The sequence below is a fragment of the Solea solea genome, chromosome 6 (assembly GCF_958295425.1).
Source record: "Solea solea chromosome 6, fSolSol10.1, whole genome shotgun sequence".
Classification (NCBI taxonomy): Eukaryota; Metazoa; Chordata; class Actinopteri; order Pleuronectiformes; family Soleidae; genus Solea; species Solea solea.
The window spans coordinates 19,235,457-19,249,113 of record NC_081139.1 but is presented as its reverse complement, the minus strand read 5'-3'; the positions used below and the strand labels follow the sequence as shown (position 1 = coordinate 19,249,113).

The window sequence follows — 13,657 nt, the reverse complement described above, 5'->3', positions numbered from 1 at the left end:
TTACCCCATCACCCGCCCAGCAAACATTCACTTCCTGCTTTCCTGCCTTCCTCGGGACGGACCTCGCCCTCTGGAAGTTCGATGAGCCAATGAGAAGTGCCCGCAGGCGCTGGCTTAGCGTTAGGTATAAAAGAGGTGGAGGTGGACCTGCCTGTCAGATGGTTTGTTGTTATACTGTCTGCCAGGGCTGAGAGGAGAATGTGAAAGTGAGAAAGCTATCAAGATAACCAGGAAACAGGACCGCCACAGCCACGTCCAATCAGATGGAGCTTCAGCAGCCGTAACTTTGTTTGACGGAGGGAAAGACTTTAGCTGCAAACGCTTGTCAAGCTCAGGTTTGTTGAAGCCATCTGCAGACAGAGGCAGCGGAAAAGAGAGCCGTGCTGTGTGTTGTTTTTGCAGTGGAGAGGTGAAAGTCTTTGGTGGAAGATACAATGAGAGAAGAGGTTTCCTGCACCAACTCCCCTGAAGGAGGACTGGGGGCCAGCGAAGAGGAACTGGAGAGAGGATCGAAGAAGGGTCTCCAAGGAGGAAACCGAAAACGTTCCCCGTTTCCCAAGAAGGACAGTCTCGGTCAGGCAGAGGAGAGCAGCACCGGCAGCCCCACCAGCCTGCTGCCTGCCGGGCCGAAGAGGGTGAAGAAGAGCCCCACGACAGTCGTGTCACTGGCCTCCACGTCGCTGGGCCCCAGGCCGGATCAGCCCTTTGAGGACCTCCACTCTCAACGGGTCATAGCCAATGTGCGGGAACGTCAACGCACTCAGTCCCTGAACGACGCCTTCGCCTCTCTACGCAAGATCATCCCCACGCTACCTTCAGACAAGCTGAGCAAGATCCAGATCTTGAAGCTGGCGTCACGCTACATCGACTTCCTCTACCAGGTGCTGCAGAGTGACGAGATGGACGCCAAGCTGGCCAGCTGCAACTACCTGGCCCACGAAAGACTCAGCTACGCTTTCTCCGTCTGGAGGATGGAAGGGGCCTGGGCCATGTCCACCAGCCACTAGAACCCCCTCAAGCATTTCTCCTAAATCCTCTCGTGTCCTCATCTCCGTCCCACCACCTCTGTCTGTGTTTGCGCCCATTTCCTGACCCCTGAACTTCTGAATTCATGCCTTTTTTTTGGTGCAATCTCAGTCCCTTTTATCTCCAAACCTTTCGCATATGTTTCTCATCCTGCTCCGTCTCCTAAAGCTCCTCACAGCTCAGCCTGTTCTTCTGCAATGTTTCCACTCTTCTCCTCTTGTCAGTCCCACAGTTTAGTCCAGTGCAACCAGACGCTCCACTGCAGCCCCTCAGGTATGGACACAACATGCAAACACAGAGACACTGAACACGCACATGTGAACAACACGCTACAAACATGTACACGCTGTCACTGGTGCATGGACACGGCTCATCCAAACTGCTATTTATTCAGAAGAAGTTTGGAATAGTAATAAAACAACATTCTCATTCGACATCAAACGTACTGATAAGCTGTTTGAAAAAAGAAAAAAAATAACTAAAAGAAAAACAACAAAAATGAATGTACGTTAGATTTAGTACATTTTCTTACAAATAAATGACACTGCGTTAAAAGCACAAACAATTGCATAAAACATGTTCAGCATTTAGATTTAGATATTTTAGTGTGAAAAATGCATCTCATGTTCAAAAGATTTCAATCTGTTATATAATAAAATAATAATAATAAAAACTAAAGATCTAATTGTTTGTTCTACTTTTACCTTCATGTGTTTAAAAATATGGAAGAAAACAAATCATGATCCACTTACGTAAAGTTTTAATTCCTCTGCAAATATAACAAGAATTGTGGTCTGAGTATTTAGAAAGTGTCAGAGTTAATTTAATTTTAAAAAAAGATAATTTATCTAAATGCAACAGGATCAGTACATATAAACATTACAAAAAAATGTGAAATGTATTTTTTACAAATAGATTTTGTCAAACATTATGAATGTTATGTTGTTCACGCAGGTTAACAAAAGTTTTATGATAAAATATCTTTTAAAAAAAATGTAAAAACTATATATATATATATATATATATATACATATGAAAAAAAATAGTTTTGTCACTTTTGTAAAATGTTTCACGTAAAATAAACTAATACATTTTTTTTTTATTTAAAACCAGGGGATTAAAACTAAAGATTCAGTAAAGAGTTTGTAAATTATAATGAAAATAAACACACCCAGTTTATGAGCCAATGTCTCTGCTTATATCTATCTCTATATATGTATGTATATATATGTACATATATGTATATATATACACATATATATGTATATATACATATATATACACATATATATGTATATATACATATATATACACATATATATGTATATATACATATATATGTGTCTATACATGTGAGTATTTACTTTTTATCCACATGAACTCCTCGACTGACAAAGACTGAAGCCAGGGCCGCGATAAATAACCCCCCAAAAACAAGACTTTCCCGTTATTAAGTGAAATGAATAACAGCACATTACCCTGGTAATCCACACTGGCCTTCATGGTCCCGTGTGTTTGACAGAGCTCTGATGCATTTATGACAAATGTTTTTTCTGGAGGACTGACTCCACACAGAGGGTCTGGCTTTTTTCAGACACCAGATTCGTGCACAGGTACAGCATGAAAGGAGGGAAGGAAAGAAGGAAAGAGAGAAAGAAAGGGAGAGTGAAAAAAAGGGAAAGAAGTGTACACACATCACCATCCACTGCCCCCTCTTTCTCTCTCTCTCTCTCTCTCTCCCTCTCTCTCCTCAGGATCTCGTATCGTGCAATCAGGCCCCGCCGGGGCCCAGACAAGCAGGAACCTTTAGATTGGAAACAGTTGTGTGGTATTAGGAAGGTGTGTGTACCAGGGTTGGGGTCAGGCACATGAGCCTGTCAGCGCATGTACATGTGCACTGGTGTGTGTTTGTGTGTGTGTGTGTGTGCATGTGTGTTTGTTCTGGGCTTTAATTACCGTGTGCTCGTGTGTGTATGTGAACACATCTGTAGATTAGTAAACAGGAATACGCTCACAGTTGTTGTTTCTGCGATTTGTATCTCATTCATCCGCTGGTTTTAGTTTCCTAAGACTTACAGGTTTGTGGAGAAAAAGGCACTCAGGGATTCTTTCAAAATAAAGCGACAACATGAGCGTTTAAACGCAGAGGTGACCAACGCTGTTGGGGGGCCACCTTTTGTACTCGCATGCAGTTTCTTTAATTCAATATTCTTGTTGGCTTTAACATAGTTAAAAACAGAATTTACATTATGTTTCTGACACAAAACTTTATTTTTGTAAGTTGCCTCCATTACGTGACAGTTTCTAGAGAGACACATGGAGCTGGAACATGTCAGTGAAATGTCATTCATTTTTTTAAATAATACATTTAAGAAGCACAACAAGTAATATCAATATATATATTTTTTATAATGCATTTTAAAACTTAAAGAAATATATACAAGTCAGGAAACCCTTGAACCTGTGGTCCTGATTTAAAGGTACAGTCTAGACTATTTGTGTAAAATGATTTTTGGCAGAAACAAAAGAGCAGAAAATTGTACTTAATTATATTAAGTGCAAAGTCACGTCACAGTATTTATTGTTGTTTTCAATTCATTTTTAAATCAGGAAACGCAGGGTCACTTTTATGCAGGCCGCCATTTTGGACCAGCATGTTTTTACAGTAGCCCACGGAGGACAAACTAAACATCTTTCGATGCTAATTGAAGGCTACAAAGTTTCAGAGGTGAGGGACATTCAGCTGCAACACGCGACTTCAACAGTTCACGTTAAAGCGTGAAACGTTTTTTTTTTAACACACTGCACCTTTAACGGCCTAAGAAGCGAGTTGGAGTTGAAGTAGAACAAGGTGCAGAAAACTGTGCAGTGGATACACACTTTTAATCAGGTCATGGTAAACACACTGCACACACACACACACACACCGAAACACATCCATAGATGATTACACTGTGCAGGAATCACACACACACACACACACATTGAGCTGCCGGCCATGTGCACACTGCAGGTGTTCCACACTCGGTGTTATTATTAAACCTCCAGCGGCCTCTGCAGCAGACGTGGAGGACCCAGCCAGTGCTGCATGGGGATCGAAAGTCAAGGCCCCTGCACGTGGTGGAGTCGAGTGTCCTTGAACGCAGCGCGGTAGTTATTATCTCCCACTTTGACTGCTCTGCCTGTTGTCATCAACTCTGCAGGGGCAAAGAAACTCAAGGCCTGCCTGGTACGAACCTAAACATTCCGGAGCTGTTTTTTTTTTAGGGTTATTTACACGACGTGCAAACTATCGAGGAATTTAGCTTCTTTTAAAATCTTTTTTAAACGTTCCTTTTTTTGTACTTTTAGTTCCCCTGTAATTCTTGAGGCTGTAATTCATGAAATTGGACGTGAGGGAAATGAACTGGATAATTGTTTTATGTGACGCCAGGAAAAGTACAAGTGCACCTAATAAGTGGTACTCCCAGTGTAGAACGCAGTGTGGAACGTTCACGCCGAGCGTTACCGAAGGACATGTGTGTGTCTGGCTCGTCATGGGACTGTCAGGAGGAGAGGATTGTTTTGTTTGAGTTGGAAAAAGAAACAACACAATTCTCTCCCCTTCTGTTTACGCTACAATCAAAATGCCTGTCACTCTGCCGGAACCTCTGGCTCTGCCGTGTCTCTCTTTCTGAGTGTGTGTGTTTTACAGTTTGGATGATGATGATCTGTTGGAAGTTCTTGTGCTCATATCAAGTCTCTGGCTCTCACTCTGGACTGATTTGGTACCAGATGTAAAGTCCTCTGCGGCTCATCTGCCTTTTTTTTTTTTTTCCTTCTAAAGCCTCATCCAGAAGTTGTGGCTTCTGATATTCATCTTTTATTTTTGGAGAGTGTGAGTGGGAGTGCAGGTGGAAGGCTTTTCGCTGTGTGCATGTACAGTTTGTGTATGCGTTGGCTTTCGTCAAACAGCTGCAGGGACACAGAGCCATGAGGACGAGTCATTTCTGCTCTGACACGTAGGCAACAACAAAAATAAAAAAAACAGCGTCACGACTGAAGTGCATCAGGGTCTGTCAAACATTCACACAAATGCAAAAAAAAAAATAGACACGTGAAATGTATTAGTGAATCAGAGTGAAATCCAAAGGCAGTCAGGATGGACACTGCAGCTACCAGTTTTTATAAAAGCCCTTTTAAGAAGAACACGGTGTGACAAAGTGTTGCACGCTCACATTAAATACAAGTATATGATGAAAAAGACGCCATTAATATAACAACTTTAAAAGCTAAGGAAAAGAGCTGCGTTATGAAATGACTGAATGTAAACATAGTGAAGACAATTAAAAACAAAACACAAATGAATACAAAAGAAGACAGCTTTCCTTTTCAGTCCTTAATAATATAATGAAAATAAAAAAAATGATGTCTGTCAGTCTGTACATGAGAGTCATGTGATGGACGCTGAACACCCAGCATGACCCTTGTGTCACAGACAGACAACTGTAATTAAGCAGAAGAGAAAGAAATCCCATGTTTGTTTGTTAAAACACATGACGTCGAGATTAAAGAGATTAAAGAGCTGCTGGGATTTTGTGTCAGTTTGTCAGTTTGTCTTCACACTGGTCTCGTTGTCTAACTGCTAACATATCTGTGTCTCTCATCTCTGCAGAAAACCAACAAATGGAAAATTCTCATCACTCGTCGTAGAAATTTGCCCCTGCCTCGACATCCATCCCCTCCTTTTTTTTTTCTTTCTTTCATTCTTTTATATATATATATATATATTTTTTTTTAAAAACAAAAACATGTTTTTCCCTCTTTTTTTTCTGGACACATGCTCCACTCATGACCCCGAGGTGTATCCTTGACTGCAACACTTTTCGCCCGAGTGTTTCTGAAACACTGGCGGGGAGACGGGACAGTCCGAGTCAAGTTCTGAACATTTTGAATGACGAAAAACAAGACAAACAAGACAAACAAGACAAAGAAACAAAGAAACAAACAAACAGCTGGCCTGCGGAGACAATGAAACAAAATGGCTGCTGGTTCGAGTGCCTTGGGTAACGCCGTGACTGCCATCGTTCACGAGGATGACTCACTGCTAGAGAAGACATTAGGATGACTAATGATAATGGCACAGTCATGGTTAGAGGGCGGTCACAGCCAATGAATGTTTACAGCTAAAATGCTAATAAGCTAATCGCTCTGGCTCTGGGAAAAAAAAAGAAGAAGGAAAAAAAGAAGAAGAGCGCGAGGAATCTGACGCAGATCTTCGCCTTTGTTGTCGTGCTGTAGTAACTGGATTGCTTGCCGTGTATTGTATGTGTGTGTGTGTGTGTGTGTGTGTGTGTGGGAGGGTTGTGAATTTTTTTTGGTGTATGCACACTGTATTATTTCAAGCAGGCTTCTCATGCATTATACTTGGCTTTAATGAAAAATGTCCACGTGAAAATGACTTAACCACTAATCACAGCTCAGCCACTACTCAACGTCTGTTCGGTTTAACTTCAGTCTTTCTTTTTCTTTTTTGTTTGTTCCTGCGAGTGTGCAGCAGAAAGTTGTGTTATAGCGCGCAAACAAGTGTACGTCCGCTACTCCCTGCAGCTTTAATGAAATACGTTTGTGGCGACTAGTTTCAATGAAGGATGTAAAAAAAATGTGGCATAGTGATGACGCTGTAAAAGATTCTTCTATATCTATATCTGTCTTAAGTACTGTTTGATCGTGCTTTGTTTTGTTTTTGTCGTTTTGCATTTTTCTTCTGATCCTCTTCGTTATGTCACTTCCTGTGGACAATAAATGTTTTTTGTTGCCATGTATAAGAGCGAGACTGTGATCATGACGCACCATACGCAACATTAAACACACGTCAGGTATTCAGACTGGAGGCAAAAAACTGATAATCGTCTTGTTCAAATCTATATAATTTACCTTTATTGAGGAGTTTTTTGGAAACAAAAAAAATAGTAGAAAAGACAAAAGAGAGACAAACAAACACAATAAATCATTATGTACACTGTACAGAAAACAATCAGACAGTCAGTTTTGATAAAACTGGTCAGGGCTACCTTCACTCAGGTAAGTCAGCATTGACACAAGGCACACGCGGATACTTTGGTCTTAAAGTATGAGGGGGAAGTGATTTTTTTTTTTTAAGATCAGATACAAAAATAATTTATTTAAGACGACACATAAGACATGAGCTACATCAGGTCTCCGTCTCCTCTGTGGGACCGCTCCGCTCGACGCGGCGCGTAGATGAAACCGATTTTTCTGTCTTCTTGCGATACGTTGTCACATTTTCATTAGATGAACAAATATTTGACAGTAACACACACACACACACACACATCGCAACATAAGGAAATAAATCATAAAAAAAACCACATTGTACTTGAAAAAAAAAAAAACTATAGCACCATCACAATTGTGTTAGACACGCAAAGATCACTTCAAAGACGGAATATGAATGTGTAAATAAAAGCTGAGTAGGTTTTTCATCCTAAGAAATGAATTTGTTTATATAAATTCATCCTGTTCAACTGTTTGGATAAAAAAAGGAAACATTCACAAACTCTTCAAAAGGCTTTGAAGTTCTTTAAGCCATGCCAGTCCTTGAACGACGGCACATTGTTCTCATAAGCTTTGGTCGTGCCTAACCTGTGTCCAATTGCACAGTGGGGTTATTCAACTATCAACATGTTTGGTCGTAGGAAGCTAAAACAACGCTGACGATAAACAGAGCGATGCCACTATAATAAAAAATTTAAAAAAAATGAGGGGGGGGGTGGGCTGGTCACTTTATCCTTGTTGGAAAAAATAATAAATGTATAAAAGGAATGGAGAAGATACAGCAGGAATGCTCATCCACAGGTAGAAACACTGGTCCTCAGCGGCGAAGACCCAAGACCCTCCCCGTCCTGAGGGCAACGTACTGTAAGTGCACTTTGTGTGATTGTCATAAAAGAAAATGTGGTTTTGGATGTGTCACATTTCAAGATGTCAGACTCCAGACAGAGACGACGTGTGAGCGCTCTGCACTGAAGCGTCGTCTCTGCTGACGTGTGACTAATCTCTCCGCAGACATGAAGTTTCTCCCCCTGACCCTGATATTCCAGTGAACGCAGCGCAAACACAAACTACAGTATGTCTATACGTTTGTATGTGAGATGCACTTGTGACACGTCTTCTCATGTCCGTCTGCCCGGGAGCAGCAGCAACAACAACAACAACAACAATAACAACAAACAACTGCAGGGACCTAAGGTCTCACTGCATGTGCTCGCCTGACAGACTGGGAAATAAAAGAAAACAGAAACAAAACAAAACAAAAAAAGAGTTAAGAAAATATGCGAACATATAAAACAATATGAAACATATGTAACTCAGACTTCGCTGTAGCTTCACTCTGGATTACTGGATTTCGTGGAAAAGAAGAAGAAGAAGAAGAAGAAGGAGGAGGAGAATAAAAAGCCATGCTGACATTCAAAAAAATGTGTGCCATAGGTCAAATGAGTGAATGTTCAAATGAGATGAAAATATGAGTGAAAATGAGACGTCGGACTGCTGTCAATCGTCTCCGTTCTCGTGTCCAGTTCACATCGCACAACAGTGCAGTGCAAACGCTTCTCCTTCATTTCGCTCCTCGGTGGTCAGATGTGGACGAGTGACGTCGTCACAGTGGGACGCACTTTTAAAGCTGCAGTGTGTAACTTTGCTGTCGACGTTATGATTCTGCTTTTGTTTGGTCTTCGTGACCGGAGTGATATCACATGATGTGTGTGCCGCGTCCTTCATCTGGAAACAGGCTCTCTCTCTGTCAACCTGTCAAGCAATACTATCAGACCTGCTTGTGGGAGCATTTGTGTGCATACAGCGGTGCTGCAGGGACGGGTGGGGACGAGACGCGTCTGTGGACGTCAATTTTCAAACGGGAAGCCTACGTCCCATCTTTATAAACAGTGTGCGGTCATATTCTCGCTGTCGCCTCCGTCTGTCTTCACATAAATCAAATCACTTCCTGGGAATGTCGTCGGGTGACACAAGATCTAATCGCCACTACACTGAGAAACAAAGCTTCATCAGCTTTAAGTGATTTTTTTGTTGGTATATAAAAGTTACGCACCACAGCTTTAAATCGAGATTCTTCTTCTTCTTCTCACAATCGAGTCCTGCAGAGAAAACTCTTCCCGCTCTGGGTGACTGAAAGTCCAGGTGACCTTTAAGCACGGCGTGAAGGTTACAACAGTGTGTAGAGGTCTTTTTTTTTGGGAATTGTTAACGAGGTGAACGCTCAAAGTCACAGAGCTGTGTGTGTGTTGTCGCTGCCAGCTCCAAATGCTACACGATTAAACATCCTTCATTAATCTGCCTCTGTCTGGACGTCTTCCTTTTTCAAGGTTCTCTTAGTTCAGTGTGCAACGTCTCCCTCAGGCAGAGCCTTTGTGGAGACTTGAGGAGAATATGAACGTTGTCCAGGAGTCGCTCTGTTCCTCAGCGTGTGTGTGTTTCTGAATCAGAGTTGTCAGACTTTTGCAGCCAGTAGTAAAAGCAGGTGGAGGAGTCTTTGTGAGGCGGTGGATACAGTGGTTGAACTGAGGAGGACATCTGGTTCCACTGATGGTCCAATGCATATCACTGTGTGTGTGTGTGTGTGTGTGTCTGTGTGTGTGTACGTTGAGACTTGGTTGAAGGCAGCAGTCATGAGGCTTCTTCTCAGAGACAATCACTTTTCTTTGTCAGTTTTTCGGGCTGTTTCCTAAAATAACCAAGAGAAGAAGAAAAAGTTTTAATGAAACCTGACACATAAGAACACTATTGTGTATTTACTGCAGCAGGAAATATTCAATACGACCACAGGCATTTAATAAAAATGGACGTCGTCCTCTGGTTTCAAAGGTGAAGCTTAGGAAATAGAGCGGAAGTGGCAGTTGGCCACCAGGGGGAGACTCCACTGGTTGCAACGTCTTTCTGGGTGAATAACTTTTTGAATTTCTTATCCAAACAACGTCAAAGTCGGCACCGCACACACTCGTGCCCCGAGTTAGTCACCTGTCGAGTTTCTTTACTTTTAGTGCCTGATCACTCAAAGCTTCTTTACACTCTGTCACTCACACATTCATACAGCACTCATTCATCTATGTGCAGCAGATTTTTTCGATCACACATGTCCCCATATGTGTGATAGATGTGATTAACAGCCAGATGTATGGAATATCTGTTGGTGCTGCATTCCGTGTGTGGGTGTATGTGGGGGACGCTGTGTGAGAGGGGGACCGAAGTGTCTTTTTTAATCAATATATCTGTCGCATATCTACTGATATTATCGTCCATTTTCCAGTTCACAAGGATTTGATGTTTAAAAGCAAATGTAAATGATGTTCCCATTAGTGGAATATTAAAAAATAAAGCATGACACATATGAGTGGACGCCAGTGAGACTGACAGCTGTCCAGTAGATGCCTGGTTGAACTTCTGGTTGTCATGGCGCTGGTCAAATTATGAATGTGGAGGCTTCAAAATGTGACTTTGTTTAAACCTTCTGTTACCATGCTGACAGGATTTGGCAGGCGCACTTCTCATTACCATAACTCCTAGGGATGTTTGTGATATCTAGAAAATTCAAAAACTACGGACTGACGATCTGTCCAGGGTGGGATCCAGACTTTCACCCTACGTCAGCTGTGATCGGAACACAGCACCCCACAGCGACCCTCATGTGGAGGATGAAGCAGGAGAAGATGAATGGATGGATAACAGAAAGCAGAGAAACAGAGCTTTGCGCCCATTCACTTGTCATTAGCCCTCAGGACTTGTAACCGTGTAACAGACAAGTCACACAGTTTTGACGTCAGCTTCTCAGTTCCTGTAATTCCTCTACGGTTGAATAAGATATTGAAATTGAAAATTATCATTGAACATTTTTTGACAATTCTACAGCCATAAAATCAAAAATAAATCCAGGCGGCCTCAACATCATGATGGTCATAAGAGGGTTAAGAATGGTAAATTTTTACATACACACTTTATGAATGTGCCTTTACCTGTCAGACACGAGGGCTCCCATGGACAGCGAGGCGATGGCGCTGACAGCCTCGCTGTCCGAGTCTCGTCTCAGCCGTCGTCTCTGGGCCTGCAGGTAGGACAGGCCCACAGTGTCGGCCGAATCCTTCACACTCTGCCAGTATTCACCTGCAGGAAGCGAAGGGACGGAACAGAGGAAATAGGAGAGGGGAAGATTAATGGCCTCAGCCGTTGGTATTTCAGTGTTGTTTTCCTCCTGAATGGTTCCTTCAGGGAAAGTGTCTGCACTGCATTAATAAAAGAGCACTACTTGGTGTTTGATCCAGCAGTTGTAGCTGTTTGATGTGAATATGAGCATTGACTGTGGTATAAACAGCCCGCGGTCAGAAAATCCATGTCGATTATATCAGAAAACCTAAACTCAAAGTCAATCTCTTCTCTGCAGCTCTCGCGGCCCCGAGTCCCGTGACACACGGTGGAAGTAAAAAAATCAATCAGTGTTTGCAAAATATGTTTGTCTATAAGCAGAGCATGTGTGTGTTCTGGCTGTGCATGCAACTCGCATGTATTTCACCCGGGGACTAAATTATGGGCTTAACATTCTTGTGGCTTTGCAAATATTTTTAATTAATCTAATTTGGTTGGGATAACATTTGCGCGCAATCAGGAGGGGATGTTGCGAAGGTCGTGTGCCAGAGAAGTGTTTGAAGATAATTGGAGCCAGGGCGGACCGTGTGTGTGTGTGAGAGTGTGTGTGTGTGTGTGGTGGTCTGTGTGTGGGATGGCTGGAGGGAGGGATGGGAGACAGGGATGTAAAGGAGGAGAGATGACCAGGACTGATGAGGAGACAGTGGAGAGATTGCTAAGTGGAAAAATCAAAAGACTAAAACGGACGTGAACCGGAACGTGAAGGTGGAATTCTGCTCGACAGCTTGTGGAAACGGGGGGAGAAAAAAAAAAATCACTTCTGTGAATTTCAGCTGATTAACCTCTAATTTTCCCACACTTAACAAATATTCAATTCAATTTGTTTTTGTCAAATCACAAATGTTTTGATGTGAAATACTGGCAGAAGGCACGATTCTTAGCTGGGACAAAAGCAACTGGTGCTTTTCTTTGATCTCATCTTCAAATAAAAACGTCAGCCAATAACAACCGTGCTAATTCTAATTGTTTCATGAAAAAAAAAGGTTGATCTTATATGTAAAGGTACAGTGTGTAAATTCAGAATGATTGTTGAAGTCTCATGTTACAGTTGAATATCCCTCTTCATATGAAAACGTAAGGAAAAACTAATTTAAATCATTTATCTTCAATTTCTGCCAAATGAAAATCACAAGTCACCTAAATCTTAGACACTGGGCCTTGAAAAAGCCTTTTAACTAATTTCAACGCAGCTGAAGTTTTTACAGTGTCTTGACAGTAACTTTGCTGTGATGTGTATCTGTTTCTTGTCAACTGTGACAAGTAGATATTATAACTGTCGTGCAAAACTTTTAAACATAAACAAATGTCCATTCAAGATTCAAACTATTGTCAAATGTTGATTAAGTCGATCAGCGCCACACAACTCTCTGCTCTCTGTGTTTCTCAGCTCTGGTTAGATCTTGTGATGCCCGGCAACATTCCCGCACTGTACACAGGAAGTGATTTCAAAAAATTGCGCTGCTGTATACACACAAACGGTCAACCTTGGTTGACATCAAATTCAAGGACTTTTGAAGGACTTTCCAGGACCAATTCCCTATAATTCACTGAATGTGCTGACAGAGCCTAAGATGCCGCCTCGCCCATGGCGTCCACTTTTATTGATTCGCAGCACACTCTGCTGCATCTGGTCAAGTGATTGTCCTTTGGATCTTGTGCAAGTCAGTCTTTGTAATCTTCATTGGAATTTGCATTTCCCAGGAATCGCGTAATTTGCTCTGTCTCATTGTTTTGCATGCAATCTCATATCAACTTAACTTCTTTCTGGCACGCAATTCAACCACTTTCATGTCTATTGGGGCAAATTAGAAATTCACAAACTTTCAAGGATTTCAAGGCTCTGTGGTAACCCAGTTTGAATAAAGAGACACTTAATGAAGGTGAGAGTAAAGGAGAATTACAGGTTAGATAAAGAAAGCTTTTTTTGTTTTAGACTCAGTACAGCATGAAACTATTAAAGATGTCCAAGTGTATACACACACACACACACACACACACCGGCCACTTTATTAGGTACACAGTACAGCTAATGAAGTGGCAGGAGTGAGATCTTCTGCTGCTGTCACCCAGCTGCTTCAAAGTTTGAAGATGGTCTTCTTCAGACCTTGGTTGTATCATTTTGAGCCAGTTTCATTCTCATCTGACCTCAGTCATCAACAAGACAGCTTCACCCAGAGAACTGCTGCTCGCTAGATATTTTCCTTGCCATGTGATTGGCTGACTGGATATGTGAAAGTTGTGTACCTAATTACAGTAAGTGGTCAGTCAGTGTTCGTATTATGTTGAAGGTCTCTTCTCACCTTGAACCTGGATGACTCTCTGCAGTGATTGCACAGCGTTTTCACACGGCGTCTGGTCCAAGGTGGACTGGGACAGTGGCTCCACCTGGGACACAGACCAGAATACAGTGAGAGTT

The 13,657-nt window shown here is 42.1% G+C and overlaps 2 protein-coding genes across 3 annotated transcripts in view; one reads left to right on the top strand and one right to left on the bottom strand.

Moving 5' to 3' along the window:
* Window positions 1-150: 150 nt before the first annotated feature.
* On the top strand, window positions 151-5,991 carry LOC131461485 (twist-related protein 2-like). Its single transcript, XM_058632785.1, has 2 exons — window positions 151-1,299; window positions 5,681-5,991. Exon 1 carries the CDS (start codon window positions 435-437, stop codon window positions 1,005-1,007), a length of 573 nt encoding a protein of 190 aa, XP_058488768.1. The 5' UTR covers window positions 151-434; the 3' UTR covers window positions 1,008-1,299; window positions 5,681-5,991.
* Window positions 5,992-6,928: 937 nt separating this feature from the next.
* LOC131460643 (histone deacetylase 7-like) overlaps window positions 6,929-13,657 on the bottom strand; it is a 59,824-nt gene continuing 53,095 nt past the window's right edge. For both annotated transcript variants that reach the window (XM_058631289.1, XM_058631290.1), the window contains exons 23-25: window positions 13,542-13,626; window positions 11,055-11,202; window positions 6,929-9,769 (exon numbers count right to left, since the gene is read on the bottom strand). In XM_058631289.1, the coding sequence (XP_058487272.1) occupies window positions 9,727-9,769; window positions 11,055-11,202; window positions 13,542-13,626 (276 nt within the window). In that variant the 3' untranslated portion in view covers window positions 6,929-9,726. The remainder of the gene's footprint in view (window positions 9,770-11,054; window positions 11,203-13,541; window positions 13,627-13,657) is intronic.

Excerpts from the sequence above, each read along its gene's own strand:
- LOC131461485 (XM_058632785.1), top strand. The coding sequence starts at position 435 with ATGAGAGAAGAGGTTTCCTGCACCAACTCCCCTGAAGGAGGACTGGGG.